This window comes from Opisthorchis viverrini (genome assembly GCF_000715545.1).
Source record: "Opisthorchis viverrini unplaced genomic scaffold opera_v5_44, whole genome shotgun sequence".
Classification (NCBI taxonomy): domain Eukaryota; kingdom Metazoa; phylum Platyhelminthes; class Trematoda; order Opisthorchiida; family Opisthorchiidae; genus Opisthorchis; species Opisthorchis viverrini.
Window position 1 is genome coordinate 2,180,679 of NW_008751700.1, and position 27,587 is coordinate 2,208,265.

General features: G+C 41.0%; 1 protein-coding gene across 1 annotated transcript in view; it reads right to left on the reverse strand.

The window, feature by feature from the left end:
- The window catches only part of T265_03222 (hypothetical protein), a gene marked incomplete at both ends in the record, with an annotated part of 44,737 nt that extends 34,546 nt beyond the window's left edge, over positions 1 to 10,191 (reverse strand). Inside the window, one exon of the mRNA XM_009167641.1 lies at positions 9,678 to 10,191. Coding sequence (XP_009165905.1) covers positions 9,678 to 10,000 — 323 coding nt within the window. The remainder of the gene's footprint in view (positions 1 to 9,677) is intronic.
- Between the last annotated feature and the right edge of the window lie 17,396 nt (positions 10,192 to 27,587).

Genomic DNA, 27,587 nt, shown 5'->3' on the forward strand with positions numbered 1-27,587 from the left:
TTGCAACTGAACCGCTGAAAGCAACATGAACAACAAGGAAAAGTGTGTGCAGCATAGTTTTTCGCGTGTCACAAGTTCTGGAATACAATTTTTACGTTCTCTTGTGCACTAGCTCGCCATTAGAAATATTTACTGCCCTGCCAGATATGCTATGTCCTTTTCATTACAAGTATTTGGCCCAGTCTGCGTGGCCACAATGAAAGCTGACTTGTTATTTCTTTGTTTAACTCAAGTTTTGACAATTTATTCATAAGGCAGACGATACTTGTCAGAAATTCTCACTTCTCACTCTACATTCCGCTCACTTAGAAAAACCTATCATTCCTAGTCTGTCTTCTCTATGCAGCAAGAATCACAGGCATGTAAAATGTACAGATCTAAGGCCCATTTTCAGTGAATCATATTGGAAGACAGATGCTATAATTTTAATGTTTACAGGCTTATCCAGTCGTTTTATTTGTACGAACGGCTCAGTTAGTAATTTTTGGACACTGCACGTCTGTTTCCAAGCTCCAAAGCTAACCTTGGTTTAACGGCTTGCTGAAAAAAGCCTCGGCAGTCTTTCTGAATGTCCTTCAAGGTCATCTCGGCAAACGATGTGTATCAAACTGTTATGAGCTTCCCACCTCTAAATAAACTGGTGCATTCATCTAAACGTAGTTCTTTTACAGCTCCAATATTTTATACAGATGGGACACATGCATTGAATGCAAGTAAGTCTTTATCGGGTGCGGTTCTACGTCCATTTTTCTATAAATAATTCTAACCCAAGGTGGTTATCGAACTTTGTGACTGATTTAACTAGCATTTTGCTAACCCGTAAATAATGTAATGGATTTGTGTACCCTTGAGAGCTGTGGGAGGAAACTTTATTGTCAATGTTTTTGGCCTCTTCATGATAACGACTTTGCTTAAGAATTTGGCAGTTCAGTCCTTATAAGTAAGGTAGTTTGATGGGCTGCTGTTCTCCAAAATTATCGAGCTAGCGCCACATGATATCTTACCTTTACCCTGGCGGTAACTTGAGGACATAACACCTCTCACTTCCGTAAACTATCAGTCTGATAACACTAGCATGATAACACTGGTATGGTAACACTAGTATGGACATATTTCGTGAGCAATCCATGACCATGTACGTTTTACTGTTTGCAGGAAGCCAGATGGATATGATTGGCGTTTAAGCAGCATGTCATGTGACTTTGTACAGTTCGGTTGTTCTTCTACATTGACCTTCCCAAAGCTGTTTTGACAAAGTGAACAGGCCAGAAATCTGCCTTAATAATCAGTCACATGTTAGCTTATCAAAACATCACTAAAAGCCCCATGTTAGGTTATCGGCAGTCTGTAATCACAAGGTGTATAGAACATTTTCGTTGGTTTATTTTCTAAAACAACAAACGATTGATCTGTGTGCGTTTGATTTCGACGTTTGCTATTCACTTTTCTGTTTCAGTAGTTATAAACTCACGTGAAAAGTAAGACTATCTTCGGGTAAACTTGAGGGCCTAATTATTAACAGGGATGTGTGCCTAAGGGATGACATGGATCTTCTCACCAGGTTTATAGCTATACCCACATTTCAATACGTTGAACATGGTTTTCTCATCCGAGATGGAGGCTGTGTATTACCGTAACTCGCACCTACGTCAAACATCGTTCAACAAACTGATAGCTACATGGGTGGCCGTAGCTAAACGTCCCCTCCTCCCCTCATTAGACCATTCAAACGCATATATTATATCTCTTTAGTCTGCTTTATGCCATCTCAAATAATTTGAAATTCTGTCCAACATATCATATAGTGGCATATCACAACATAAGATTACATATCATCCATTTTTTGATTGCATGATTTCCTTTTCTCAGTTATCCTTAAAGTTCACGTAGTTCCGGTCCTTTCTGGTGCGCCAAATTACTTCCAAGTTTTGAGTCATAAACCTGTTACTCGTAGAGGAAAATATATCGGCTAATAAAGTAGAGGATGATTCAGCCAAACGTAGTAGGTATGACGTAAGAAACAGAAAGCTTAATCAAAAAGTTCATTTATCTTACTGCTACCGAAGTCGTTTAAAAACCGGTTTTCAATCTACAGAATGTTAGCGTACCTTCCCGCATTTTGCACAAGAGTAATATTCAGAAGCATGAGCAGTATCCGATTAAAAGCACGAAATCCTGAATATCACAGCAGTTTAAGAGGGAAATTCTCTGCGAAAGATATAAATTGCCTTGATGGATAATTTTTCTTTATTCTGCAGGCATCAAATTTATGGACTACAAGCCAAAATCTGATTTTAGCAACAGTAAAAGAGTTGCGAAAAACACCTTTGTGCGCAAAATATATACAGTTCAGTCAGGTGGCTTATCCCGGTTCATCAATAAAACAAGTCCGTGACTGCCTATCCCTTGGGTTTGAATGATAGAACTCCATAATTATTTTATGGAATACTTCTACACCTACTGGTCGAAAAAACGAAAGCAAATGATCTCCTTAGGACATTTTGTGCTGGTCTGTAATTGATAGATACATTGGAAAAGCATCAAAATTTTCTTCACGAGCGTGCAAGGGCCAAGCGAAGTATCGCATCGTTTTCATTGTAAGCTTTTTATTCACAGCTCACTAGTCACCCAGTTCGAATATTTATCCCGTTCACAGCAGTTACGAAACCGCGTTCAACTCTGATTAATGGATGAAGAACGCGTTGCACCCCCACTACCAGTTTGTGGTAATGCGAGGATAAGCTATTCGGCTGTTCATATGACGGGACCGGAAGGTACAGATCTTAAGCTCCTCCAAGAACTTCATACTCAATAAGGATGCTATCCATAAAAATATGCTTGTTTGTTTCTGTAGCATTTGTGGTCTACGTAAATAAATTCAGAGTTGACTGATTTCTGTGAGTGAAATGCTTATGTGGGAACTTTGCAAATGTGACAGAGATGCGTTTGTCAGACAGACGTGTCACAGACGTGCAGTTCCTTAATTAATGTACATATGAAAAGGCTCTTCTCCGGACAGAACCAGACAGAGGCACACACCTTCACTACAGACAAACCTTGTGGAAACTGTTGCGTCGTATGTGTTTTAAATTCACCCGACACTGAATACTTTTTGTGTGAACATACTTATGAGCGCTTGGATCATATTTGTACATCTGTGTAGCAATACTAAGAACTATTGTTAAGTTGAATAAATTGTGGTTATTTAACGCTTGCAGATTATTGTGATATTTAGAGAGCTAAAACGTCCTCGAAACAAGTAATACGCAGATGTGAATGTCAGTAGTAAACGTCCGGAGCTTGTATCCCAATCCAGCTTATCTGCATATAAACTAAGAATGGGCTTAGATCTTGGGGTCCTCAAAATTCTGCCACGCCGATAATGACCGGGGAGATCTGAAAACAATGGTATCTCAGTAGTTATTTTGAAACCGCCTGGCACATATTATGGAGAATATCATACTGACACTTTCAGCTTTACCACCCTTCCGGTGCTTAGCTGCCATGCCGCCCGAAGGAAGCACAGGGGCTGAGATACTGCCAAGTTATCCAAGCATGGACAGGGGAAGTCGAGAGGCAGAAGTCGGGTTCAAATCACAAATCTTCCGGTCAGTAAATTTGCGCTGTAACCACTTGGGCCATCTCGCCCCCATGTTTTCTAAGACGAGGACTATCTTTAAAAGCATGCGAGGTTTAGGGGCTAGATTTGTCTGAGTGTTACAAAACGACCAAATAGATCAAAAAAGCATTGAAATTTCTCAGTACATTCAAGGTTGAATGAAGTTTCGTAACAGGCGAATGCACAAGCTTTACTGAGTTTTACTCGGACTTGTCCACCAGCCTCAGGCAAACACGTATACTGAGAAATGACTTTTCGCTTCCTAAGATGTGTGACACCATAGTCTGGTAGATAAACATGCCAATAATTTGATCTGCATTTTAACCCCACTGTCTAAGTCAATACCATGTGCGCAATGCTGCATTCGGTTCCCTCCAATGACGACAATGTAGCTTCGCATTAGATTTAGTGTGACGTCATATTGAAAATCGGAAGGCCGCGTGAGAACCATAAATGCTCCATTGATTAACGAGTATCTGTCACCTGAGCTTTTTCCTGCTATCTCATTCAGAGTGAATAAAATATGTTCACAGAAACCTGAGGGTTCGTCCGCCGAACTTAATTCCTTATCGTTATCAAGAAATTCAATGCAGAATTACAGTATGGTCAGCTGAAGTAGTATGCACCACAACGAATATGCGCGAATTTGCAGCATTTCAAGACATATTGAACGACTCATTCAATCTGAGTGCCCAACACTCTAATCCACAATTCGAATCTTTAAAACCTGGAACACAGCGTTTTTGATTCCACTGAAAACACGAACTGTTTCGACCTATAATGCAGAGCCAATGCAGTTTAAAGCTATGTTTATTAGTCATTGATTTCATTGGAGAGAGCAGTTTCTTCATACTGATAAAACCTACCATTTAGGGAAGGCGTTTAAACTAATTCTGAGTTCTGGCCAATTATTCCTTTCTGCGTACGTAAGGCTTTGGGTTTTTATTTTCTTTTACGCCTAGTTTTAATGGCCCATGGTAACTCGCAACTCCGATAAGAAAAAAGGCAAAAGTTGGTCAACAAAGTCTTAACATCAAACCTGTCCTTGCGGATTTTATTTTATTCCCAGACATGTACAATATATTATGTCCAGTGGGTTGACCAGATGATCATTTACAGTTCCGTATAATCGACTACGTTTATTTCCCCATTCCTAGAGGACGGATGAAGTTGATTCTTCCTTCTTCTTGCATAAAATAAATGCGATAAAAGGAAAACTTCACTGAGTAAAATGCAACTTATTAGGAAGAATAGTTCTACTTCGACAAACAAATGTTGTGGGTGCAAAACGTTCAACACAGGACAAACTTGCAGTAATAGTTATCTTCTTGTTAGAACAAGTAAAATTCTTTTTTAAGTACATCTTTTAAGCGCGGATGAAATCTGAACGGGGTTGTCCGAACAGCATTTTTAATAGCCAAACTCCGCTCTAGCGTTCAAATACATAATTGTAAATTTCCATCTGTAAAGCTAAAAATAAAATCGCACGCCTAAAATGTGTTTAGTTTCTTACGCTCCTCGGCCCTTCTGTAGACCTTGAAATTTGTAATAAGCAGGTTTTGTCGACACACTGTCAGTAACTTTTGAGCAAGCCTAAATTTTCGTCGGGAAGTTTGGTGCTAATGCATAGCTTACTACTCACTGTGTCTGGAGCACTCGCGAATGATTGAAAGAATGTGTGTGTAGTTGTTCAAGCTGACAGTTCTTGTTCGATTTTGCACGTAAAGTCCATAAGCTCTTAATGGATTTATGCATTTGGTTTCTTCTCGTGTCTAGAGATTCAAATAGATAAGATATTGACATTCTTCGTTCTTCATCAGTGAGCCTCAGGAAAGGATGTCATGTTATTTCCTGTCTTCGTTCGCTTTCTGCGTTGTTTTCTTCAACTTCAGTATACTGGTTCTACTGAATAGTTTGCCACTTTAAGTAGACGGTATGATTTAAAGCAGGGTAGTTTGTATAACTATTAGCGACACGCAATTAATATGAACGTAAAATCTGAATAACTTGTTTTGTGGATTTTCCCACAGAATCTAAAAATTATCTCGCAGAATGGGAACTATTGAATCATTGTTTTAGATTTTTTGCTTACTTTATCAAGAAAATATACTTAGACCCCTTTTTTATCCAAATGTTTTACAGGGAATACGTTTTGTAAGCGAGGGTCACTAAACCTCATACATATAGATTTACCACTGGTTTTTGTTGCTTTCGGCACCCAAGTCAAATGACCTGTTCCGAATATCCAGACGGAATATACAATAAAAGTAACAAAAAACATCTTCGAACGTAGACAGAAATATTTGTTTGTACGACATATGTGACACCCAACACCACTTCACGCCACTTTACACCAAAAAATAACAGTTTATTATCCAGGACGAGGGAATATAATTTGACACTTTGGCACAGTTTTTCAAACCACTAGCGACGTGCACCACAGAGGTGACATTTTTTCTGAAAGAGCACTGTGAGGTGGCCGCGCTTCCTTCGCGGCACTTGATCCCTCCATATATCCAAAATTGTTTGAGGTCTACGGGGTTAAGATTCACAAGTCATGACACATCCTAATTTTCTCACTAAAACTGATTCATTCTTAGTGCATATCAAGTAGCAGCAAGCGAACGGTTTTAGCGAATGCCTAAAAGCCTCCCCGTGACCGATAGTTTAGTAACAAGTGGATCACCACCAAATGAGACCGTGTTTCACCTACGATACAGCGTGAGGTACCTGGCAGAAAATCGTCCTTCTTACATTTCCACCACTCGAATTTCACATTATGAATTCCGATTAAAGTGTGATACTACTCACTTATTAAGCGTCTAATGCTGAATGCGCTCAATAACAAAATTGAATTCATAAGAGACTAAGAGTACACAAATGCAGCAAGCAAAAAACATTAGAATGAAGTGCGCCGCAAACATTCAACTAGGCTTTAGCAAGTAAGGCTGGGATAATGGTGACCAGAGGGCGCAGACACTGGTGTGGGTATACCTCAAAGTATGCGATTTACCTTGTCCGACCTAAATCGACGCATAAATTTCCAACTGGTTAGCAAGAGGGATCAATTCGGTCCACAGATCCGATTGTGGCATATGAAATTGTACATGTGCTGAAGAAAACAGTGGACACCTTAAGGTTTTTATACACAAACACAAAAGATATCTTTTGGTTTTTTCGTGGCACTGCGTTAAGGGAGTTTGGGTCATATCGCCTTAGTGCCCGGCTACAAATTCTGCACGATTACTGGAAAGCGCCTCTGGACAGAATGAATCGCAATCTTTGGTGTATCGAACAGTAGTTATGCTGACCGCGCTGCTGCGCGTCATACGGGGAAATGGATAAGCTCCATTGTTACTCAGCTATCAAACTCCGTTCATTAGCTCAGCTTCGGCGGCCCAGATATATAGCAGCAGGATCTCGGTTCGCATACACTGCGATACTATACAGAACATGTGGCCACACACATAATAACTCGAGAAATATAGCGTTGATTAACCTGTTATCTGGATCAACGTAATTTGCTACATAAATGCCGTCCTACCACGACATATCACCTATAAATCGGCCAGACGCTAAGGAGTCCCAATCACCCACATAACGCAGAAAATAGAACGATCTACATCTCAAGCTGCGTAGCATTCGTAACCCACTTGATATCACTATTGCCAGTTTTCGGCCTTCCTCACAGATATCATTTGCATCTCGGTAATTTCTACTATGAAAAAAACCTAGAGAGTTAAAATCAGTATGCTGTCTTTGCAATCCCCAGCATTTTTACCACTATGGTGCATATCATCCCATTGGTGGAACATCACCTGAAACTTTTGGAAACTGTGAATTGGCAGTTATGTTAAACCTCTTTAAGATAATTCCACCCTCTCCCAGAAAAGGCCATCAGATCAAAAGCTGCAGTCCTAAATCAGGCAGTCGGATAGAATAGCGGTGAGTAATAGTCAGTTTAGTCACAGCTACGCAAACAGGTCTCAAATTATTATCTAATTCATCCGGCCTGTTTTACAAATTTACCCACTGCGCCTTACAAGGGTCACCTTTAAATGTTTTGAATGTTTCGGTACTTTCAGCGAATGCCCCGTATCTACGCAATAGTGACTTACTACTCGAGGCATTTAAGTCGCCCAGTTGCATCACATCTGCTAGAATAAAAGTGAAAAATCCGGTTTCCGAAACGCTTCCCCTAGTTTGGACTGCTCTTAGCAACCGAACTTCTCCAAACACAAGCTGAGAGAACTAAATCCTTATTGAATGTACTAATTTTTCTCAGAAGAGATATGTCAAAGTATCATTCTTATCAGCCTTTATCAGCCTTTGGTTTGATGAGTCAACAGGCGAGGAAACGAAAGACCTATGAATTATGTATCGAAATTGGTAGTTCAAAACGTCCTAGCCATCGAACCAATTGACAGCGTTCAGTGGGTCTTTGATCATTAGGGTTACCGTCAAAACTAGTGAAGTAGCATTAGGGGCTGGACAAGCTTCGTGCGATTGACCACTGCGGCAGCAACACTTCCCAAATCGTGTTTAGGTTTCCCCGTGTCTGATGAATCGCTGCGGTACCACTCACAACATTGTCTTCTTACCAGAACATCTAACTTTTAAGTTTACTTACCATGGACAGACGCCTAATGGCCATTTCACTAATAAGTAGGGAGCCAATCTGTTGCGCTAGTAATTTGAGAGTCTCAAACAAACATTGTGGCTTAACATCAACATACATTTTGGCGGTATTATGACTATCGCATGTCCTCACTGTTCTAAAACTGAGTTGAATCTTTTGGTTGTATTCTCAATGTTACTAGAGGAGAGTCCATTCATCACTCAGAAGTAAGAATTGAAGCATACAGTTAATTTCCTTCAACTCTTTGTATCCAGTCATTATCTTAATTTTTTGGTATATACTGACCCCTCCTCGTTTTTTTCTAGTGAAAACATAAGTTTTAGAGTCGGAAGAAAAAATCGTCTCTGCGTTACTCTACCTTCAGCTGGCCTTATACTTACACAGCTTGAATTTTCTTCTCCTGTCTTTCCAGCTCACACGTAAGTTGATACCTGCATCCGGATTATGAAGATGAATCAAGGATGCCTCAATATATTGTGATTTAATGGTAATCACTGTCCCACCAACCAAAGAACTCCTTGCTTCTTTGCGTAAGATTCATCCCACTAGGGATTTTTTTAACAATAAAATCAGCTACTCTTTAATGACGTTCGCCTAAAAATCCCTCAACTCGGATTGGCTTGAACCAACTGCCCCACATCCATTATGCGTTATTACGTTTCTAAGGTAAAGCTACCATGTGCAATTAACGTGTGGTAAAAATTCCTTTCGTACATAATTCAAATAACTGATTTTTTTGAACGAATCATTGTTTAGATACCATAAGTAAGGCACCCGTTTGCACCTGCGACTTCGGCCTTTCTTTTATCAGGATTTGCAAATCCCATCAGAAATGTGTACGGATCGAACACAAATGTGTTAGCTACAAGTTTTCTTTTGGATTTTTCCGGGTTCCTCACGGTCAAAATTTGGTTCAGTAAAGGGATAGCAGCTTGTCATACGGACTTCCACCATAGATTTCGAACATTTGCTTGGTCTCCAAAATATAATCGAAAAAATCACGTTAATCTTGTAAGTAAAAAGTGACGCAGCCCTATTACACCGATGCTTTTTAGTCCATTTATCTACCTAGCAAATATACGAAAGTAGCACTGTTTCAAATACTCATTCCACAAATGTCGCCTGGTCATTCCTAGTTATGAATTGAACGGATAGTTGACGATCGATTTTCTATGTGTTAGATGACCACTGACACCAACTGGTAAGTTTTCAAACTCTCATTGTTTTTATGTGAAATATGATTGCACTGCTCGTAAATTAATTGAGGCTGTGTTGATTAGTTGCGAAAAACCTATTGAAAACATTGAATACTTCCGATTGAACAAAGTGTACAGCTTCATGAGTATCCACTTTCACATGTATAGCACTGCGAACCACCAAACATTTTGACTAAAAAATTACTGTCCTACTCAGACTTACCGTGGTCTGCCATAAAGCAAATAGTACGATCGCATCTTTTCCATCAGGCTTTTTAAAGCTTTCTCATCTCTAAATATCGCGGTAGCTTGTTCTCTGATCCGATCCTTTATTGACGGGTGGGTGTAGTCTATTTGTTCCGGTTTATCATCTTCACCTTGGAGACCTTCTGCAACGTCATACTCCGGATCGAAAGCCCAATATGTCCCACTGTTTGAGGTCACAGACTTTACAGGCATGGAGTCAAAACATAAAAATGACAATAACAGCAGAAACAATGTAAGAAATAGGTGCATGTGTGAACAATTTCTATTTTGATAGGGCATGCAGCCTGCACGCTTGTCTTGTGGTGCAAATGGCGGGGGACGTGATATGGTCGGAATAAACGTTTTTCAAAAGGTACTCAAATTTGTAGGTAGTTTTCACTTATTACAGTGCACCAACAACATAAACGATGCACTATGGATGGATTCTGAAGTTTGAAAGTCACCAACGTTTTAGGTGTACTGGAGACCGTCACACAGTGAGCGATTACGAGCTAGTGACCCATTTTAAACAGAAACGTGGGCGTAAACATACGTGCCTTCGATTTGAACCAACCAATTAGCTAGCTAATCATACTGACACAATGGGATGTTGCTACTGGACTAGATGAGGAGTACCAAACGTATAAATCATGTGAACTAGGCCAACTGAAGAGGCGAAGTTTGTTGTTCTTAGGCAAACAGCTGCCATGTTACGATTCATTTGAATTTTTTTCGCGAAAATACTTCCACAAAACAACATACTTTGCAGAATCTATGAGTTGGCGTTCATCCACTGACCACCAGGCTAAATTATTTATGGACATAACGTTAGCTACTCGCCAGACAACAATGATAGATTGATGAGTTGAAACATGGTTGCACAGATTATCAGGAAGGTGCCAATAACACTTCTGTCTTTACATTCAGTCTGTTTTTTTAATCCTGATTGTTCGTCTCTTGTCGTCATATGTATACAGATCGTCAAATGGTCCGATTTTTCGGAATTAGTTTGAAATGATGCGAATCAAAATGGGTAATTTATGGCCTCTTTGCCGAAGCACTGGATCTTTCGATTCCCATCGAAACCGTTCAGTGAACGAAGTCGTATGTGTACCTAAAAGCTCCGGACTATGCTGCTAGAAAATATCCGAGTAGCTAGCTAACTATTGCCTTAGCCAACACATTAGGTGAGATTCTACATTGACAGAGTACTATCGAATTCTGCAGAATCCTTTTCTGATTTATTCAGTTCGACTAGGCTTTTGAGTAGTTTTCGTAACATTCCTTTTATTTGTACGTGCAACTGTTTTGCTGCAGACGTAACATGCTTTCCAAAGTTTACCAGCGTAACTGACACCATTCATTAGCTGCGACAAGGCTTTTCAGAAATATATTATTCCATTGGAATGTGCCCGTGAGTTTATCTTGCTTTTGATTGCGTCCAACTTCCTGGGGGGTTACAACTGAGATTTTGTTCTGTGGATGGATCCACAGAAGTCACCACTAGTGCACAGCTCACAAAACGTAAGAAATTTTAGGACCTGCGACCTCTGGGATAGTAGTCGCACGATCGAAACAAATCTCCTGAATAGTACTACAGACTCCACATGACTCAAACTCACGGTCAGGGTACTCATCCGTTACTGCAAAGACAACTGCATTACCACAACTGACACCATTTAGACATGGAAAAAAAGTAGTGGGGTGTGTGAACATTTGTTAGCCTCCAAGCCTCCATATACTGATTATTCATTTTGCTCGATTGCGAATAAGCAAAACTCCTTGTTAGTAGAAACTTGGAGCAAACTTGAAAGGATTGCACCGTGTTATTGAAATCACTGTCACAAGGCCATACACCTTATTGTCATGGCCGTAAAATAATCCAAGTTTTGCTACCGTTTGGAAGTCTGTATTTTTCAACTGACAGCCCGTCAGTGTCAACGCCAGAAATAAACGAAGACAAATTAATTCAACACTTATCAATTCCACTCAATAATACTTTCAGTGGATACTCCGATGAACACAGTCACCGACACAGAAATAGTGTAAAGTCTTGAGTTTTTATGGATGATCGGTGTGATTTTGCTTGATTGGCCTTACAAAGGAATTATTGTAAAGAATGCAACTGAATTCGGTAATATGGTGATGGACATATTGTTAAACGGCTCAAAACGTCAAAAGATGAAAATCGGGCAAGATGAATGATGCACTATTGAGAAGACGTTGGTTACAGTGTCAAGGCGCCTAAAATACATAGGGATCAGCAATGCAATTGCCTTCAAACACACCCATCCTAATTGCACCACAACACTTTACTTATAGAGTCTGCAAAAGTGCACTAATCGGGTCCACCAAAAAGGCTCACTTTCACCGCGTTCTTATGTTTGTACTGTTATGCACTAAAGTGGCGTGTCGCTTTGTTAGAGACCATAGAAAGGGTGCATTTAGTTTCTTCGTGAAAGTGGATGATCGATGTACTTTCTGTTGATGTAGCATTACTTGCATTAAAGAATGGTTTTTTGGGTGCGGTGGTAGGGAGAAGGTTATCCCCGAATCGGGCCCCAAAGCACAAGTCAGATGCAAAAACAACAACTACCAACTGGATTATGATTTTGGTTTAGAGTGGCGGCCATGTCTGTTTCTTGCGAACTTCTTTATGAACAAGCAGCCGGTCATTCGGTTTACTAATCTAGTAGGTAACTGTCGTTGCTGCTTGTGGTTGCAGAAGGTGACAACAAATTCACCTCCGTCTTGCAACTCTTCAAATCAGTGCAATCGAAAACCTGAATATAATAGCATTTCTTCGACACCATTTTATGTGAGAACGGGGTCAGACAATACACCGTGCAAAGTGTACAGAAAGCGAACGTGGATGTGACAGTGCACACATTTCGACAGATGTGTCTCATTAAAACTGAGACAAGATTTATTTAACTTTCCAATTATAAGGATATAAAGACTTGTCTGAACGAAATTCAAATTCAGAACAGTCGTCTAATACGGGTTCCCACGCACAACAGTTCATGATAAGACCCATGCAGTTTTGAAACAAAACCCACGATGTTAGAAACAAGCCCTTCTGAGTCTTTCCCTTGCACGGTAAATTGCCAAGCTTTCTAGTCACCAATATCTGCCTCCTCAAAAAACCATAGTGTTGTGTGCCTCGGTAGGCCTCTGAATCATAGATGTGATTTATTGCAGGGTGGAGACCGGAATATCCAAAAATCTGGATCAGACCGTACACAATCATATCTCCCACTTAAAAGTGAAATGGTCTAATTTTTCGTAATGTTCATAATAGCCTCAAGATCATTGGCCGTCGAAGTATACTCTGCGGGCTTTACCTGAAAAATACCATATCCACATCTAAGTAAGCGATAAACAAAAATTAGTTTTCGAGTAATGCATTTATGTTTACGGTTCGTAAGACGCAGTCGCAATCAATGTACAACAAACCATTCATCTAAGTTGCATTAGGCGAGAATACGAGAAATGGACTTCCACATCCAAAGTCGAGTAGACCGTCTCAAATTTAGCACTTGAAGATCGTCTTTTGCTTTCCAGAACCAACAGAATATCTTGTTCCTGCCACAACTTTTCCTGCAGCCCTGGGTGACAAATATGGTATCGATTTGGCTAAATGAAACGCCAAACATAATGAACCACAGAGGAAATAGCCGACCCTCTCTGAAGTCTTCAGATTTTTGCTGAATTCGGCATATCACTCTATGCACATGCGGTTCGTCACGAGGTTGCTGGTTCTGTTAAACGAGTTATTTTTATGGGGAAATTCCTAAAGCTTGCCATATTCTGGCACTGTTTTGTCCAAGCATTGAGAGCTTGTTCGACACCGTAGAAGTTGTCCTTGTCAGTAAGAAGCGTTCGTTACTTTCTTTACTCAGTACACATACTAAAAGTTTCTAGGCTCTTTAATAGCAACTTTGTGGCATAAGCATTCAGGATGTATTTGGTCAATGTTGGGAGCGTCTCAATAAAAAAAATTAAAGTAACGTACATCATGGTCAATTCGAGCAGTTTAGTTTACCACGAAGTACTTTGTGAGTGAGTTCTTTCCGAAATTCTGCTCTTCCTGCAAGTCGTCACGTGGGGCGAGTTGAAGTCTTGAGAATCATAGATGTGATTTATTGCAGGGTGGAGACCGGAATATCCAAAAATCTGGATCAGACCGTACACAATCATATCTCCCACTTAAAAGTGAAATGGTCTAATTTTTCGTAATGTTCATAATAGCCTCAAGATCATTGGCCGTCGAAGTATACTCTGCGGGCTTTACCTGAAAAATACCATATCCACATCTAAGTAAGCGATAAACAAAAATTAGTTTTCGAGTAATGCATTTATGTTTACGGTTCGTAAGACGCAGTCGCAATCAATGTACAACAAACCATTCATCTAAGTTGCATTAGGCGAGAATACGAGAAATGGACTTCCACATCCAAAGTCGAGTAGACCGTCTCAAATTTAGCACTTGAAGATCGTCTTTTGCTTTCCAGAACCAACAGAATATCTTGTTCCTGCCACAACTTTTCCTGCAGCCCTGGGTGACAAATATGGTATCGATTTGGCTAAATGAAACGCCAAACATAATGAACCACAGAGGAAATAGCCGACCCTCTCTGAAGTCTTCAGATTTTTGCTGAATTCGGCATATCACTCTATGCACATGCGGTTCGTCACGAGGTTGCTGGTTCTGTTAAACGAGTTATTTTTATGGGGAAATTCCTAAAGCTTGCCATATTCTGGCACTGTTTTGTCCAAGCATTGAGAGCTTGTTCGACACCGTAGAAGTTGTCCTTGTCAGTAAGAAGCGTTCGTTACTTTCTTTACTCAGTACACATACTAAAAGTTTCTAGGCTCTTTAATAGCAACTTTGTGGCATAAGCATTCAGGATGTATTTGGTCAATGTTGGGAGCGTCTCAATAAAAAAAATTAAAGTAACGTACATCATGGTCAATTCGAGCAGTTTAGTTTACCACGAAGTACTTTGTGAGTGAGTTCTTTCCGAAATTCTGCTCTTCCTGCAAGTCGTCACGTGGGGCGAGTTGAAGTCTTGATTAAATCCGCGGTACTAGTGAAAGGAAGAGGGCCTTCGCTGCGGAGTTATTTATTCGGAAATGCCAACTGACCGGTTACAAACCATTGAACAGGGAAGCAAAACCCTAATCTGCATCTTAATTACAAAAACTGGACACAGATCTTCTCCTAGATATTCGTTGCCTCTACTCATTCGTCGGTCAAATCCAAGCAAATGTTACAAAGTGGCCCCACGAATTCCGCAACAGAATTCCCTTTTTCAGTCGACGCAAAGCGAAATTCTACGAACAACACATACTACTCGCGTGCCTCCCGATCAGTAGTATCGCCGTTACACTAGTATGGATAGACTGATATACAGTACTCTCCAGGCAACCCCTGGGTACTGCCATACACAAAATACAGACTTTAAATAATTCGTCTTTGTTGTTTGCAACAAATTCGTTCTAGCTGACTCTGTGTTGTCTGATGTTACCTGGAAAGGGGAGTACAATTTCACGGTTGATTCATGCTAGCCATAGTCTAGATTATCACAAAGGGAAGACAAAACCTTAAAGTAAGACGAGGAGTGTGCATTAGATCCATCCATCAGGGATAGATGTATTCTAACTTAAAGGTGAGAGTATCTCGAAGAGGCTGACCTATTAGTAAATGCAGACTGAGCACCGAATGTCAAGCATTGCCACATCGAAGAAGGTCCCAACTACTGATTATGGTTTTCGTCTGATCACCAACCGAGTAGTCACGTGAGTGGTGTAATCGAAAGTTATATTTATCCTTACTGGCTATGTGAGGTTAAATATCATTTTTTTTATCGTGCTTGGGGGTGAATTTACAGCGATGAATACCTAAAGCAGTTCAATTTTAGCTTGTAAGTTTTACAGAACGACGTTCAGATAACAGTAGGGTATATTAGAAGGCAAACTCAATAGAGTGTAGATTTATTAAGATGACGAGAAGTACAGGAGTGAACCGTTCACTGAACACTGACGTAGAGCTAAACCTGGAGCACACGAAAAGTGAGAAAGAACGCCGAATACAGTAAACTGAGAGGGTGGGTAATATCGTCTGAAAGCTTGGTTACAAACAATGAAGCCAATGAAGTCAACGAGGGTATTGTCTTTGGTTGTGAAACTAATGGTATGTAACATTTTTTCCCTGAGGCCAGGAGGAATCATTTCAATACGCTATAGCAGGTGAGGTAATAGGAGACCAGTATAGGGTTAGAGGCTGTCATGGGAAACTGAAGGGTTTCTGAGTAAATACGAGGCTCTGTTTTCCAGCTCAATTTCCTTTCAGAGTTCTTGCCCAAGATGCATAACATAAATCCAAGAGAGGTCGTTAACAAAGTACCTATACAATGTGAGTTTGAAAGCCCAATAGGAATTCGAGACACTTGGGAACAAGCGACTGAGAGTTAGTTCACCAAATCAGTTTAGCAATACTCCTTTTAGAACAGAAAAACGGCTCCAAACAGGACAAAGGGCAACACAGTGCAAGTTTTCCGCTAATATGTCTACTGAATAGGGAGATGTATTTTACGGTTAAGAAAACAACATCGAGAAGGAGGCCTATTAAAGAAATGTTGGAAGAACTGACAACCAATCGCTATTACGGCGTATAAAACTCAATGCGGTGCTATGGGAAATCACCGTGAGTTGTCGTATTTTGACCCATATTGCAATGGTGAAGCAGGTTGAATAAATGTAGTTTAATATTGACGTTGAAGCAGCATTTGCACTGTGCTTTTGATCTTATTGATCCCACTGCAACAATGTAGACAGAGAATAAGCAACGATCCTCGTAAGATTGATTGTCGCCTTGTTTTAGGCTATTTCTATTCACTGAAAAGGCAAATTTTCAAGCAAACTTGAAGAGGATGAGAGGTTCTTCGATGCTTGCGTTCACAGGGTTGATCTTAACAACTGGTAGTTCTCTCAAAAGATCGACAAGAGGTAAATTACTCGGTAGTGGGAAAGGACAGCGTTCTTGCGTGTTTTCTCAACAGTTACGATTCCCAAGTATTTGCTTCAAGTTTTCTTATTATTTCATGGGAACCCTTGGTACCCCAAAGTTGGATTTTTTCACCTTTTTTATCTCACAAGAAAGACTAATCACTTTAATTTATAGGCCGATTCCTCCCTGCTTTGGAGCTTTCTAAAAGGGAGCGTGATGATTTGATCGTTTTAAATGGAGGGGAAGTATATAAGCCAACAGAACTAAAAGCGAAATTTTGGGCAGGTGAAAGAGTACTCAAAAGATATGTCGGGCCTGATCAACTGGGGATGAAGTAATATTATTCTGAATTTTGTTACGTAAACAGCATCACACATCCTTCTGATTCTTATCCGCTTCCACTTCTATGTTCTTCTTTTCTCTTCTGTGCAAGCGGTAGTGATGAACAGGTATACAAGAGGGTTCATGGTGCAAGATGAGCTAAATTCGCCCAAAAATGCTTATCGCTGACATGTGTTCCATGGAACAAAAGTCAGCATTTTCGAAGAAGTTTCGTGGCAATCAGTGGATTTATTGCTGGGCAACGTTTTGCTTTTGACAATAAAGCTTCGTCAGGCCAAGTTCCGAGGTTGGTCGAGATTTAAGGCGGAAGGAGAACCAATCTTGACCAAACTTGGAACCCAGTCACTTGGCCCGACGAAGCTTTTGTGTCAAAAGCGAAACGTTGCATAGCAATAAATCTACCGACTTTCACCAAATGTTTGCGAAAACGATCACTACTCAGTCGGTTCCAAGTATTTTTCACCTGATATATAATTCAGCATTGTTAGAAAAAATGCGATCAGATTTTGGAAAGATTTATCTAGTTCGTGAAACTTAGTGCTTTGAAGTAAGACAAAGCAGAATCTTTAACTCCCCAGAACACCAGTGAGGAGTAATTTAGGCAAACCCTACTGACGAAAGTAATCAACAAACTGGATTGTGTCTATGGAGAAACCGTTAAAGTGGGGTAGAACCAGTGATCATCGCGTCAGCATATTTGCTCTTTGGGGTGAACACTTTGCGGAATTCAATGAAAGAGTATCAGGGCGCAAAATGTTTGTACCAGAATTAGTGAAGGTAGGACCGCAACTCTTCGAGGATTGTTGCACTGGCACGGTCGTGCAAAACCTGCTAAGGATTCGAGAAAGTACAGAACTTTCAAAACAGGACCAGGGAACTCGATACATAACTTTCGGTTGCCACAATTGACTTTTGATTTCATGCCACATCAGAAGGTGTATCCGCTGTAACTCGAAGTAATGAAGTCGAAACACTTCACTCCTGATGTCGGAATGAAGCCAATGTTCAATTGCATTTGGGTATGCTGCGGCAATGCGTCGAGCTTTCTCGCCATCGACAGAAAGTTGTTCAAGATAAAGGACCAAACATACTTTGGTTTAATCCCTGTCGTCTAAGAGCAACTCAGCTTACTGAGCACTGAATTTGTGTTAGGTACATTACTTTGGAAACATTATTGTCCTCTGATTATCAAAATGGTGTGGGTCTTAAGAAAGCGTTTCCCTTAAAAAGGATGAATTGTTACGGTGGAAAGTAGAAAAATGCTTCAAGTTTAGAGCACACCAAATGTGTTTAATCCCCGAAAGACCCCATTTGAATGTTCCTCTTAAAGTATCCAAAAAAAATCCTGATAATGAATCATAATTGTATTGAGTTTTGGCATACAATTTTCGGTGTTTTCCGCCTACATACAGGTTGACAAAAATGACTCTGAGTTAACAGATTTTCCTGGTGATATTTTAACTACCTCACAATTTCCTGTCGATTGAGGTGACAAACTTTATACTTTTCACAAGATTTCCTCAGCCCATTGTTGCAATGTGTTAAGGTTGGAATGTCGCATTTTGCAGCTGTTCCACTAGAGACTTCTCCACACACTTGCGTCTTGACCAGTTTCACGCAAGTACTACTCAGCTGTTTTAGAAGAATGGTTTTCTGAATGGGAATACAACAAAATTTGATTTGATTGCAAATCAAGATATTGCAAATAATGCTCAGTTCGTTTGGATGAAATCTTTCTCACTTCATGCATGTTTTCACCACTGCCAACCTATTCCGGATTAGAGCTATAATCAGACAATGTTTTGTGTTTCGGAAGTCTTTTTCAGAGTTTTCGTTTTTTATATCCAAAAATTGGATGCGAGTTCTTCCGTAACATAACACTAGGGATTGTTTTATATCTGAGAATCTTCAGGAAACCAGTTGATGCCTCATACGCGTGATTATGACACTGTAATCTAAAACTGTGGGTGTTATTTTAATACTCATTCCGTCAAGTTCTTCAAGTAATCCGATATAATGAAATCACACATCATGAAGCACTGGATTTGATTGTGGGGTCGTTCACCTTTGGTTGAATGAAGAAACTAAAGTGCGAGTTTAGGAAACTTGTTTCACCGCTGAGCATTTTCACACGTTTTGGGAAGCATGCTTTAAAAGGCGAGTACTGGGAGCTTTAACACAGGATCGAAAATACTGGGGCGGCGTTCACATAAGATAGATATTTTTTACTTCTGCAGGTTTTATGGCTATATTTCTAGTGTCTGTTTAGGATGTCTTTTAGTTCATGACTCAAGTTCCCTTGATTTCGGTCGTTTCATGCTTCAAGCAGGTTAGCTCAACCCTGCTCTCGTAAGAGGAGTGATGTGTACACTCACTTTCAAAGCTGATAGGTTCGGTCGCGCGTACCGCTGACTCTCTACCCTAGGAGCAAACGAAAAATCTGTCCCATGAATTATATCATTTTTTTCATCGCATTTATCTTCATAGGTGTGTGACTGCACCGCGATAATGTTCTCCGACGTTCTGGTCTTAACTTAGCGATTGCGACGGAATTCGATGAACTTTTGTGATTCAGAGCCATGTCTATTTCAGTTGCAGTCCGAAAATGGATGGAACTCAGTTTAATTTTTAAAAAAACAAAAGGATCCCATTACCGGAAAGCGTTTAATTCGGTGATGAATACAGACACAAAATACATGTGTTGGTAGCATTCCAATGAAGGTTTACTCAAAGAGAGTGGTTTTGCAAAACCTGGTTGCTCTGTGAGCGTTGCTTTCAAAGGAAGCTTACTTATTTTGGACCAAAAAATTATTTGGCCTGGAAACAGGGTGAAATAAAACGCTTTGCACACCAACAGCCACAAATTCGAAGGGAGTCAATTTCTGATCAAGTCCGGCTAATTTACAAGCACGTTGCCTGTTGGCAAGGGTAGCACGAAGCATGCACATGAGCTGCGGTCAGTGCATTCCATTTAAACCTGGAGCCTGATGTTTTCAAACATGTATTCCGTTTGTCGTGCTGCCACATGACCAGGAAATTGTTGTTGTTTTCCTGACTTCATGTTTTCAAACTAACAGTTGAGAAAATGCACATCTGGTAGCTGAGAGAAACAGCTGTTCGTCCGAGGCAATTCGGATTCAATCACGTCGTCACAAACCTACGACAGTTTGCTCGAAGACCAAAAATAACAGGAAGTGGGGACATGAGGGACGTTTACGATTTGAGTTCGACCAAACCAAAATGAATAAACACGAAATTAGGTTCATTTGCTGTTATCTGGCGACAATTTCATTTTGAATTTTATTTCAAATCGACAAAAACCGACTCAATAACAGAAGCTAAAGGCTAGGACTCTAGAGGAATGGAAAACTGCCCACACATATCCAGCCAGCATTCTATCTTACCTGGTCAACATGAACACATGTAGTTTATAACGTTAGTATTGTTACTAGCAATACTAACATTACTTACAAAAGTGAATGCATAGGCCAGTGGGTGAATTCTAAAAAGCATGATTCCGCTGACCGTTTTCCTTTCGGGTGTATCTCGGCACCTAACGCCAAAACACAGAACCACATTCAGTTGCGCCCGCAATTTACTCATCGTGAGCAGATGACCATTGGGGCAACTACTGTTGATGCAAGGAGATAAATAATATTGCTATTATCGATCACGTTCGTTCATACACGAAACCCATACCTCGATAGAAATCAGCCGATAGCTATCAACGTTCTTAACCAAGCGTATTTCAGGCGGGATAACGGAAAATTAATTTAAATTGGTCCCTTATGTTGCCCTAAAACAACCAGTAGTCATCAGACAGATTAGGATCGCACAAAAATTGAACACACCATTCGGTTGTCACCCACCCGGGGCAGTCTGAGATGCATCACTGTGGAGATATTGAAGGAAAATATCGTAGAACTCGCACCATATGAAATATGCAAGCCAGCGAACAAAGGTCGAATGGTAAATCATGCTACAACATGCGTACGTGTTACACGTACTTTGTCTGTTAGTACGAAATAAGTGTCATAATCGAGAATCTAAGATGAAACACTTATGTTGGTTCTACCCAATAAATTCATATATAGATACATGAAGGGATCCAAGGGTGATAGCACTAGGCACTAATTAATATGAAAAAGTGGCTGCAGCCTAGAGAACAAAATACACTCTTGGGACACTGAATTCCGGCTCAAAGTGCACGACGTAAACCAGTACTTGGTACCTAGATTTCTATTCTTTACACTACTGATAAACTTTTGGCAGACATTCCAGAAGTACACGTTTACCTTTAGCATGTCCTGGGATTATACTCCAATGACTACGATGCAAGTGCTGTTACCGTAGTGTGTATCAAAAAAGGACGTCATCCATGCGGTTTTTTGAACTGCACTTATAAATGCCCTCATCTTGCTCACTAGAATTCCCAAGTTTGTAAGCCCAGCAATCATAAAGTGTGGACCAAGGCCTAAACCACTCACGTTTTCACTACTACCTGAAGAGTGTCGAATAGTCAAATATGCAAAAGACAGATAGGTTTCGTGCCGTTGGCCCCATTTGTGGTCCACCCTTATCTTGAGGTGGAAGCATCGATGGTCTGAAATCTGTGGCGGTCCTGGCAAAGGCAGTGAAGAACGAGTGCAGCTTGGTTTACTCAGCTATCTAACAGGGCGCACTAAATTCCGAAATCAGCTCCACACACAAAAAATTTTCTAGCTTAAATTGTGCCACAATGTTATGCTGAAGGAAGTTTATGTAAAGCTGCTAGCAGTACATCAGTAGTACATCCAGGATAATCAAGCAACCGAAAGGTCATCCCCCTCCATTTATGATTAGTGAACAGATGCATGTTGTAACCTCACGCTTGGTCATACCAGTAGGGGAAACTCTCTTACACGATTTAATTTTGGAGATTTATTCGTTATTACTTGAATGTAATATAAACAACTGCATGCACGCAAACAAGAACAGGAATAACAGGGATAGTTGATCGATTTGTGCACATGCAAATATCTGTCAGTACCTGACAGTCAGCCTCTGGGAACCAAATTAGGGATGGTCGCATCGTCTTATGAATGGACCGTGTTCAACTAATCGATGTACTCAAACGAAATTCAGGGAACAAATGCTGTCCACAAAGAGTTACTTATATTAAGGCAACTAGAAGTGTTACTTCAGCAACACTTGGTCACCGTTCCCCAGAGGGAACAGCTGACACTTTCCGTTCAACAGAGACATCCAGCCTGAAGCAATTTTACTTGTGGAAGAATTTGGAGAACACCTGACCACTCATGAAGTTAACTGCATACAAGGGTAGGTACACGAAATTTGCCTGGTATTTTGATGTGAACAGCAGACGAGAAGAAACACCTTATTTTCCCTGCAAACCTGAGCAGTCCACTGAGCAGCATGAGGTCACCTTTCAGTTCAGTCTACCCGAAAACGGTGATGACTTGTTGTTTTTGGCCTGCACATTACGTAATGGCTGGGGTGAATCGTCGTACAGCAGTTCATTGATGATAACCTCTTCACCTACTAAAATGCTCGCAGGTATTTCAGTAGTTCGCCCAGAAAACACTTTTGTTTTTGTCTGTTCAATGTAGACACCAACCAGCACCCCTCTGGAAACGATGACGTATTAGCTAATACAGATACGATCGATAGAAATACTACCTGGATGGCGCATGGGTTGCTGAGATGCAATGAACAGTATTTCTCGTAGTGGTTGGGCAGAAGAAAAATTCTACGGAAATTATCTTATGATTCAATCGAAATACGTAAGTTGTGGGAAGAATAGCCTCACTTCGCAACGGAGCCCCAGATATAAGGAAGTTTCGCGTGGATTTCGCCACCCGGTTCACCTCCAGACAATTATTTGATATTTTGGAGATTACATACAGTTGTACACAGCCGTTTTTCGTAATCATATACTGAAATGGATCAATCCTGCCGTTTATAATCATATGCGTTTTGGTCGAAAGGTTAAAAAAATGCGCGAATGAAGGTATTGGGAAAAAATCAACTTTTATAAAGAGGTATTTGACTACAAAGAACTTTTGGGGAAAATTATCGTGGCTTGAATATCCCTAACAAATTCAGAGCTTGTTAATATGATATTTGTATTATCCATTTCAGTCAGCGGTTACCTGTCTGAAACTAGGTCCTCCGGAGATACTTTAAACTTTCTGAAACTAACTATTCGTCGTTCCGAGGTTAATTCTGTTCCCTTTTCGTGTAATTATATCATTTAACCGGGACTTCAGAGTTGACTTCGCAGCGCATACCAGGCAGATGTGGCAGCTAACGACAAGAAGTGGGCCTATACGTCGATTCTCGTGGATGGGTCTCACTGAAACTTCGTTGCAGAAACCGGTTTAGAAACATACATCCCATCAGGACTCGTGTATACCCAAGTCACCATTGTATTCATCAGAGTTGAGTTAGTGAATCTAAAAATTCCTCCACATATAATACCACGGGACATGACACTGCATTTTGCTAGGCTTTACAAGAATGTGTGACCAAACTTTTCATCTCCATTTTTTCAATCATGTCGCGAAAGCGACATATCTTTCAACGATGGAGGACCAACACCGGAATAAAACCAAGAGATCGGCTTGTTGCGGTTGTACCAAATTTCGTCCTATTTCATGCAATTTAGTTCACAATGATGAATGAGCCGGCGTTTACCAACCCCAACTGGGTACTTGTAAAGATGTGAATTAGTTTTCCTAAAGACCTAAAAGATGAACCTCGGATGCTGCAGCATTCTTAACGCATGAAATTTTGAGTTCTGGATGGTCGAAACAAATGAGCTAGCGCCTTTCCCATATAGTTTATTATTGCGCTTGATTGATTTAATCAAGTATTGCTCATTCAAGGGCTTCAAGCGCAGACCTATTCCATCAAACTGTACGTAAGAAGTGTGTGCGGGTTTGTAGTGAGAGTCAAACCACGATTGCCTATAGACACTATGTATTCCAGTACGTGGCTCCATTCAGTACTTCGCTCTTGAGTTCTAGGTTTGAAATTTTGAAGAGGCTATCTTTGTGAACCGGTTCGGCTCACATCCTCTTCGGTGCATTTAGTTATATGGGTTTCAGACCCAGTCGAGCAAAACTATTCACACCCGCAGCCAGTGCCGGAAGGTCGAAAGAAAATTATTTCAAGTTACTTTCGACCGGAAAAGTAGTATAAGCAGAAAGGTCAATTGAACAACAAGAACGGAATCGTCCCCTCACCCAATCCGGTACGTTAGACTGGCCATACTATGTTCCTCAGTTGGAAACGTGGAAACCGAATATCCGTGCGCAACCGTTGTTTGTACGTAGCACAAAAGAACATATTAAAAACTCCAGTATTTGTGAAAATCGCTCCAGAATACCACTTTAGCTCTCGGGCTCAACAGCTTAACTCTGCGATCGATGGACAAGCAACGTGTTCAAAAGGCGTGACAGTATACAGCGTGGCAATTAACCTAAATACAAGAATGTCAGTTCGAATAGAAGAAACAGATGCAAGTATTACAAAAATGACACCAAACTAGGTTGGCACGAGAGACCAGACTGCGTGCGCGTGTTGAGGCTGGAAGTAGGGAGTTTGTATGTACGTGGTTCGGAAAGTTCAATGCAAATAAGTCCGCGCCATAAATCCTAGAAACGCGTAGACCTAGCAAAACACCTATCTTGTCTACAGATGAACACCACATCACCTGAAACCGAAAGCGATACATCGATTAAACACTCGTTCTGTTGCTATGGTGATGGAATTGGATGATCCCTTTTGATTTCGTACACTGGAATTGATATCTGAATTTCCCGATCACGTGTCTGGTCTGGAAGCATCAGTTACTGAGGTGCAATAACATTTTCGACAATACAAATGGATAAATTCGTCTGCAGGCTAACGGTTCGCGTTACCGCTGGAGTTTGGGCACGCCACCTTGAAGTTGAAACCCCGAATAGGTTAGTAATTATAACTCTGGACTAAAATGCCTGAAATCATTGAGTGGTTAAGTTTCTCCTGTTCGACTCATACATATTTTTGTTGCTTTTACGCCCAGAAAAAAGCACTCGCTGAAACCCACTCGTGAAACGAAGTGTGACTAAACAAGTGGTTCAGCGGCGGCATACTATCTACCAGCTGAAGTCAGCCAAGATGGACAACGTTCGATAAATATAAAGAGGGGTATTACGTAGACCAAAACCAGTGGGATACATGAGTGTGAAGTGTAACATGAAATGTGCACAACAATCAACCTAGAATACTGCAGGGACAACACGAAAACCAGACTAAATCTTGTTATGTTTAGACAACATGCACTACCCAGACCCTTCCACTAGTCAAATCTCAAGTGCCAGAGGCAAAATGAGAAAATGCACTAATAACAAGAGGATGCAAGATGGTCTCCCCAGGTACTCCATCCTGGATTTTCGGAGCTCATACGTGGCATCAGTCCGCGTCTGCTAGGCAGCATGTGGAACATTATCGGTTACATAAATGTTGGCACGTGAGAAATTCCTAATGGTTCTCTTTGGTCGCCATAAATCATCATTAGAAATGGGCATGAAATGTTGTGGCAAACAGTGGAAATTGAATAATGTAATGTGGAACTAGCGGAATGATGTCTCCAAGTACTAATGGAAGAAAATAGAAGTATGATGTGACTTTGAACTATGCCCTCCAAGTCATGGTGCCTGAAAACCAGTAATGAATAATAATAGTCGTCCAGTTGTAACACTTCTTCGGAGCCAAGCTGCCATGCCACGCGATCGAAGCACGAGAGGTGAGGACTACCAGGTTACCCAAACTTGGACAGGGCGGTCAACATGCGTGGTTTAGGTTTGAACCACGGAACTCCTGGTCATTAGGTGTGTGCTACTGAACTACCCCGAGATCACCGTAAACGTGTCTTTGGGACCGACGAGCATATTTCACTATTATTATCATCATAAGTTGGCCACTTCGTCTTGATTAGGATTACATGCCGCCATATCTTCGGTTTGCGACTAGTGTTTGAACTGTACCACTTCTTCCGACGACCAACAGTAGGCGTTTTTCAGAATCTCAGTTCTGCTGTTGACACCGTCGACCGTCAGGAGTATCTGGAGATGAATGGTTCTCCTTTCAAGCTGCCTCTAATAAAGGCTCCTCCAGTGGACGCTTACGTTTCTACAGCAGATTCGTTTCTGAGTTCAAAACATCCAGTGGTGTCGAGCAAGTGTCCTCTGTCACCTTCTTCATTTAACTTCGTATTCAACGTGCTGTTTGAGTTTTTTCTGGCCTTTAGCACCTCGGGGGTTGAAATACCCGTGTAGCGTTCGCTCACGCACGTTATGTTGCTTTTCGACCGTACCCTTTAGAAATACAGATGTCCAAGTTAGGCATAGAATGGCTTCACCCACGCGACGAAATCACAATCGAATATTCCCAAATATCTTCAGACTCAGGAAGATAATTCTGCAGCACAGTTCGAACCCGTAAAGTGTAAAGTGATAGCGGGATCAAACCAAAGACACAGGTTCGCGGGTAAACCCAACAATAAAGTAGATAGGTTAGTTTATCTTGGCGGCTGCATGAGTTCAGGCAGACCGGAGAAAGATAAAATCGCTTCCTGAATTGAGAAAACCGGGTCAGTGTTTAGAAACCTCCGCTATTTGTGGTGCCAACAATAGTGACTTCACTTTGACCGTACATTGTACGATGCCGAGGGTCCATCCGCCCTACTTTATGGGTTAAAGATGCAAACAGTGTGTGGAAGAACTTCAAAGATTGGTTGACCGTCGGTGCCATCCGAAGCGTTGCGCGGATCTGGTAGATAATGCAGAAGTACGCTAAATGGTTTCCCGGAAAAGTCACTCCCCCTTGATTGACTCTGGTTAGACCATGTACGTCCTGTACCAGACGAGGGTTCGCCTTCTAGATATTTTTCCCAGTCTTACACTAGATGGAGACGACCCATGAGTGATCAGTCCATTACTTTGCAGCGGAGTATGGAAACCCTTACCAGTCAACGCAGTCGAGTTGGAAACTGCTGTCTCTCCGGATTACAAGTCAGTGGCTAGTGAACCTGACGCACCCAATGGTGAACCTGAATCAAAGCTATTACCTTAACCGTGTAGTTCCCATCTTTTATCATGTTCAACAAATAGAACCATTTAACATCAGCGAGCTAATGGGGCCACCTCCTCCAACGCGCGCTTCTTCTTCCCTCATTCTCCTTATCCCCAGTGAACGAAGCTGTAGCTGGGACCACCGAAATTCGACGCACGTTTTCCAGCACAAAAACCAACGGATAGCTACTTTTAAATCTCCCGTGGGGTATTGGGTACAATCGTTCCCCACCGGTTCAGTCAAGTCACTTACAAACCTATTTTCAATGAATGCATTCACAATGCGAAATGCCATTAGGTCTTCCTGTTATCCTTAAGTTTGCCGCTTCCGTCCAACTTGGGAATATCGATTAGAACAATAATTTATTAAAGGTTCCGATCAATTTTGATTTGGTACGCACAGAGCATTTGGAGG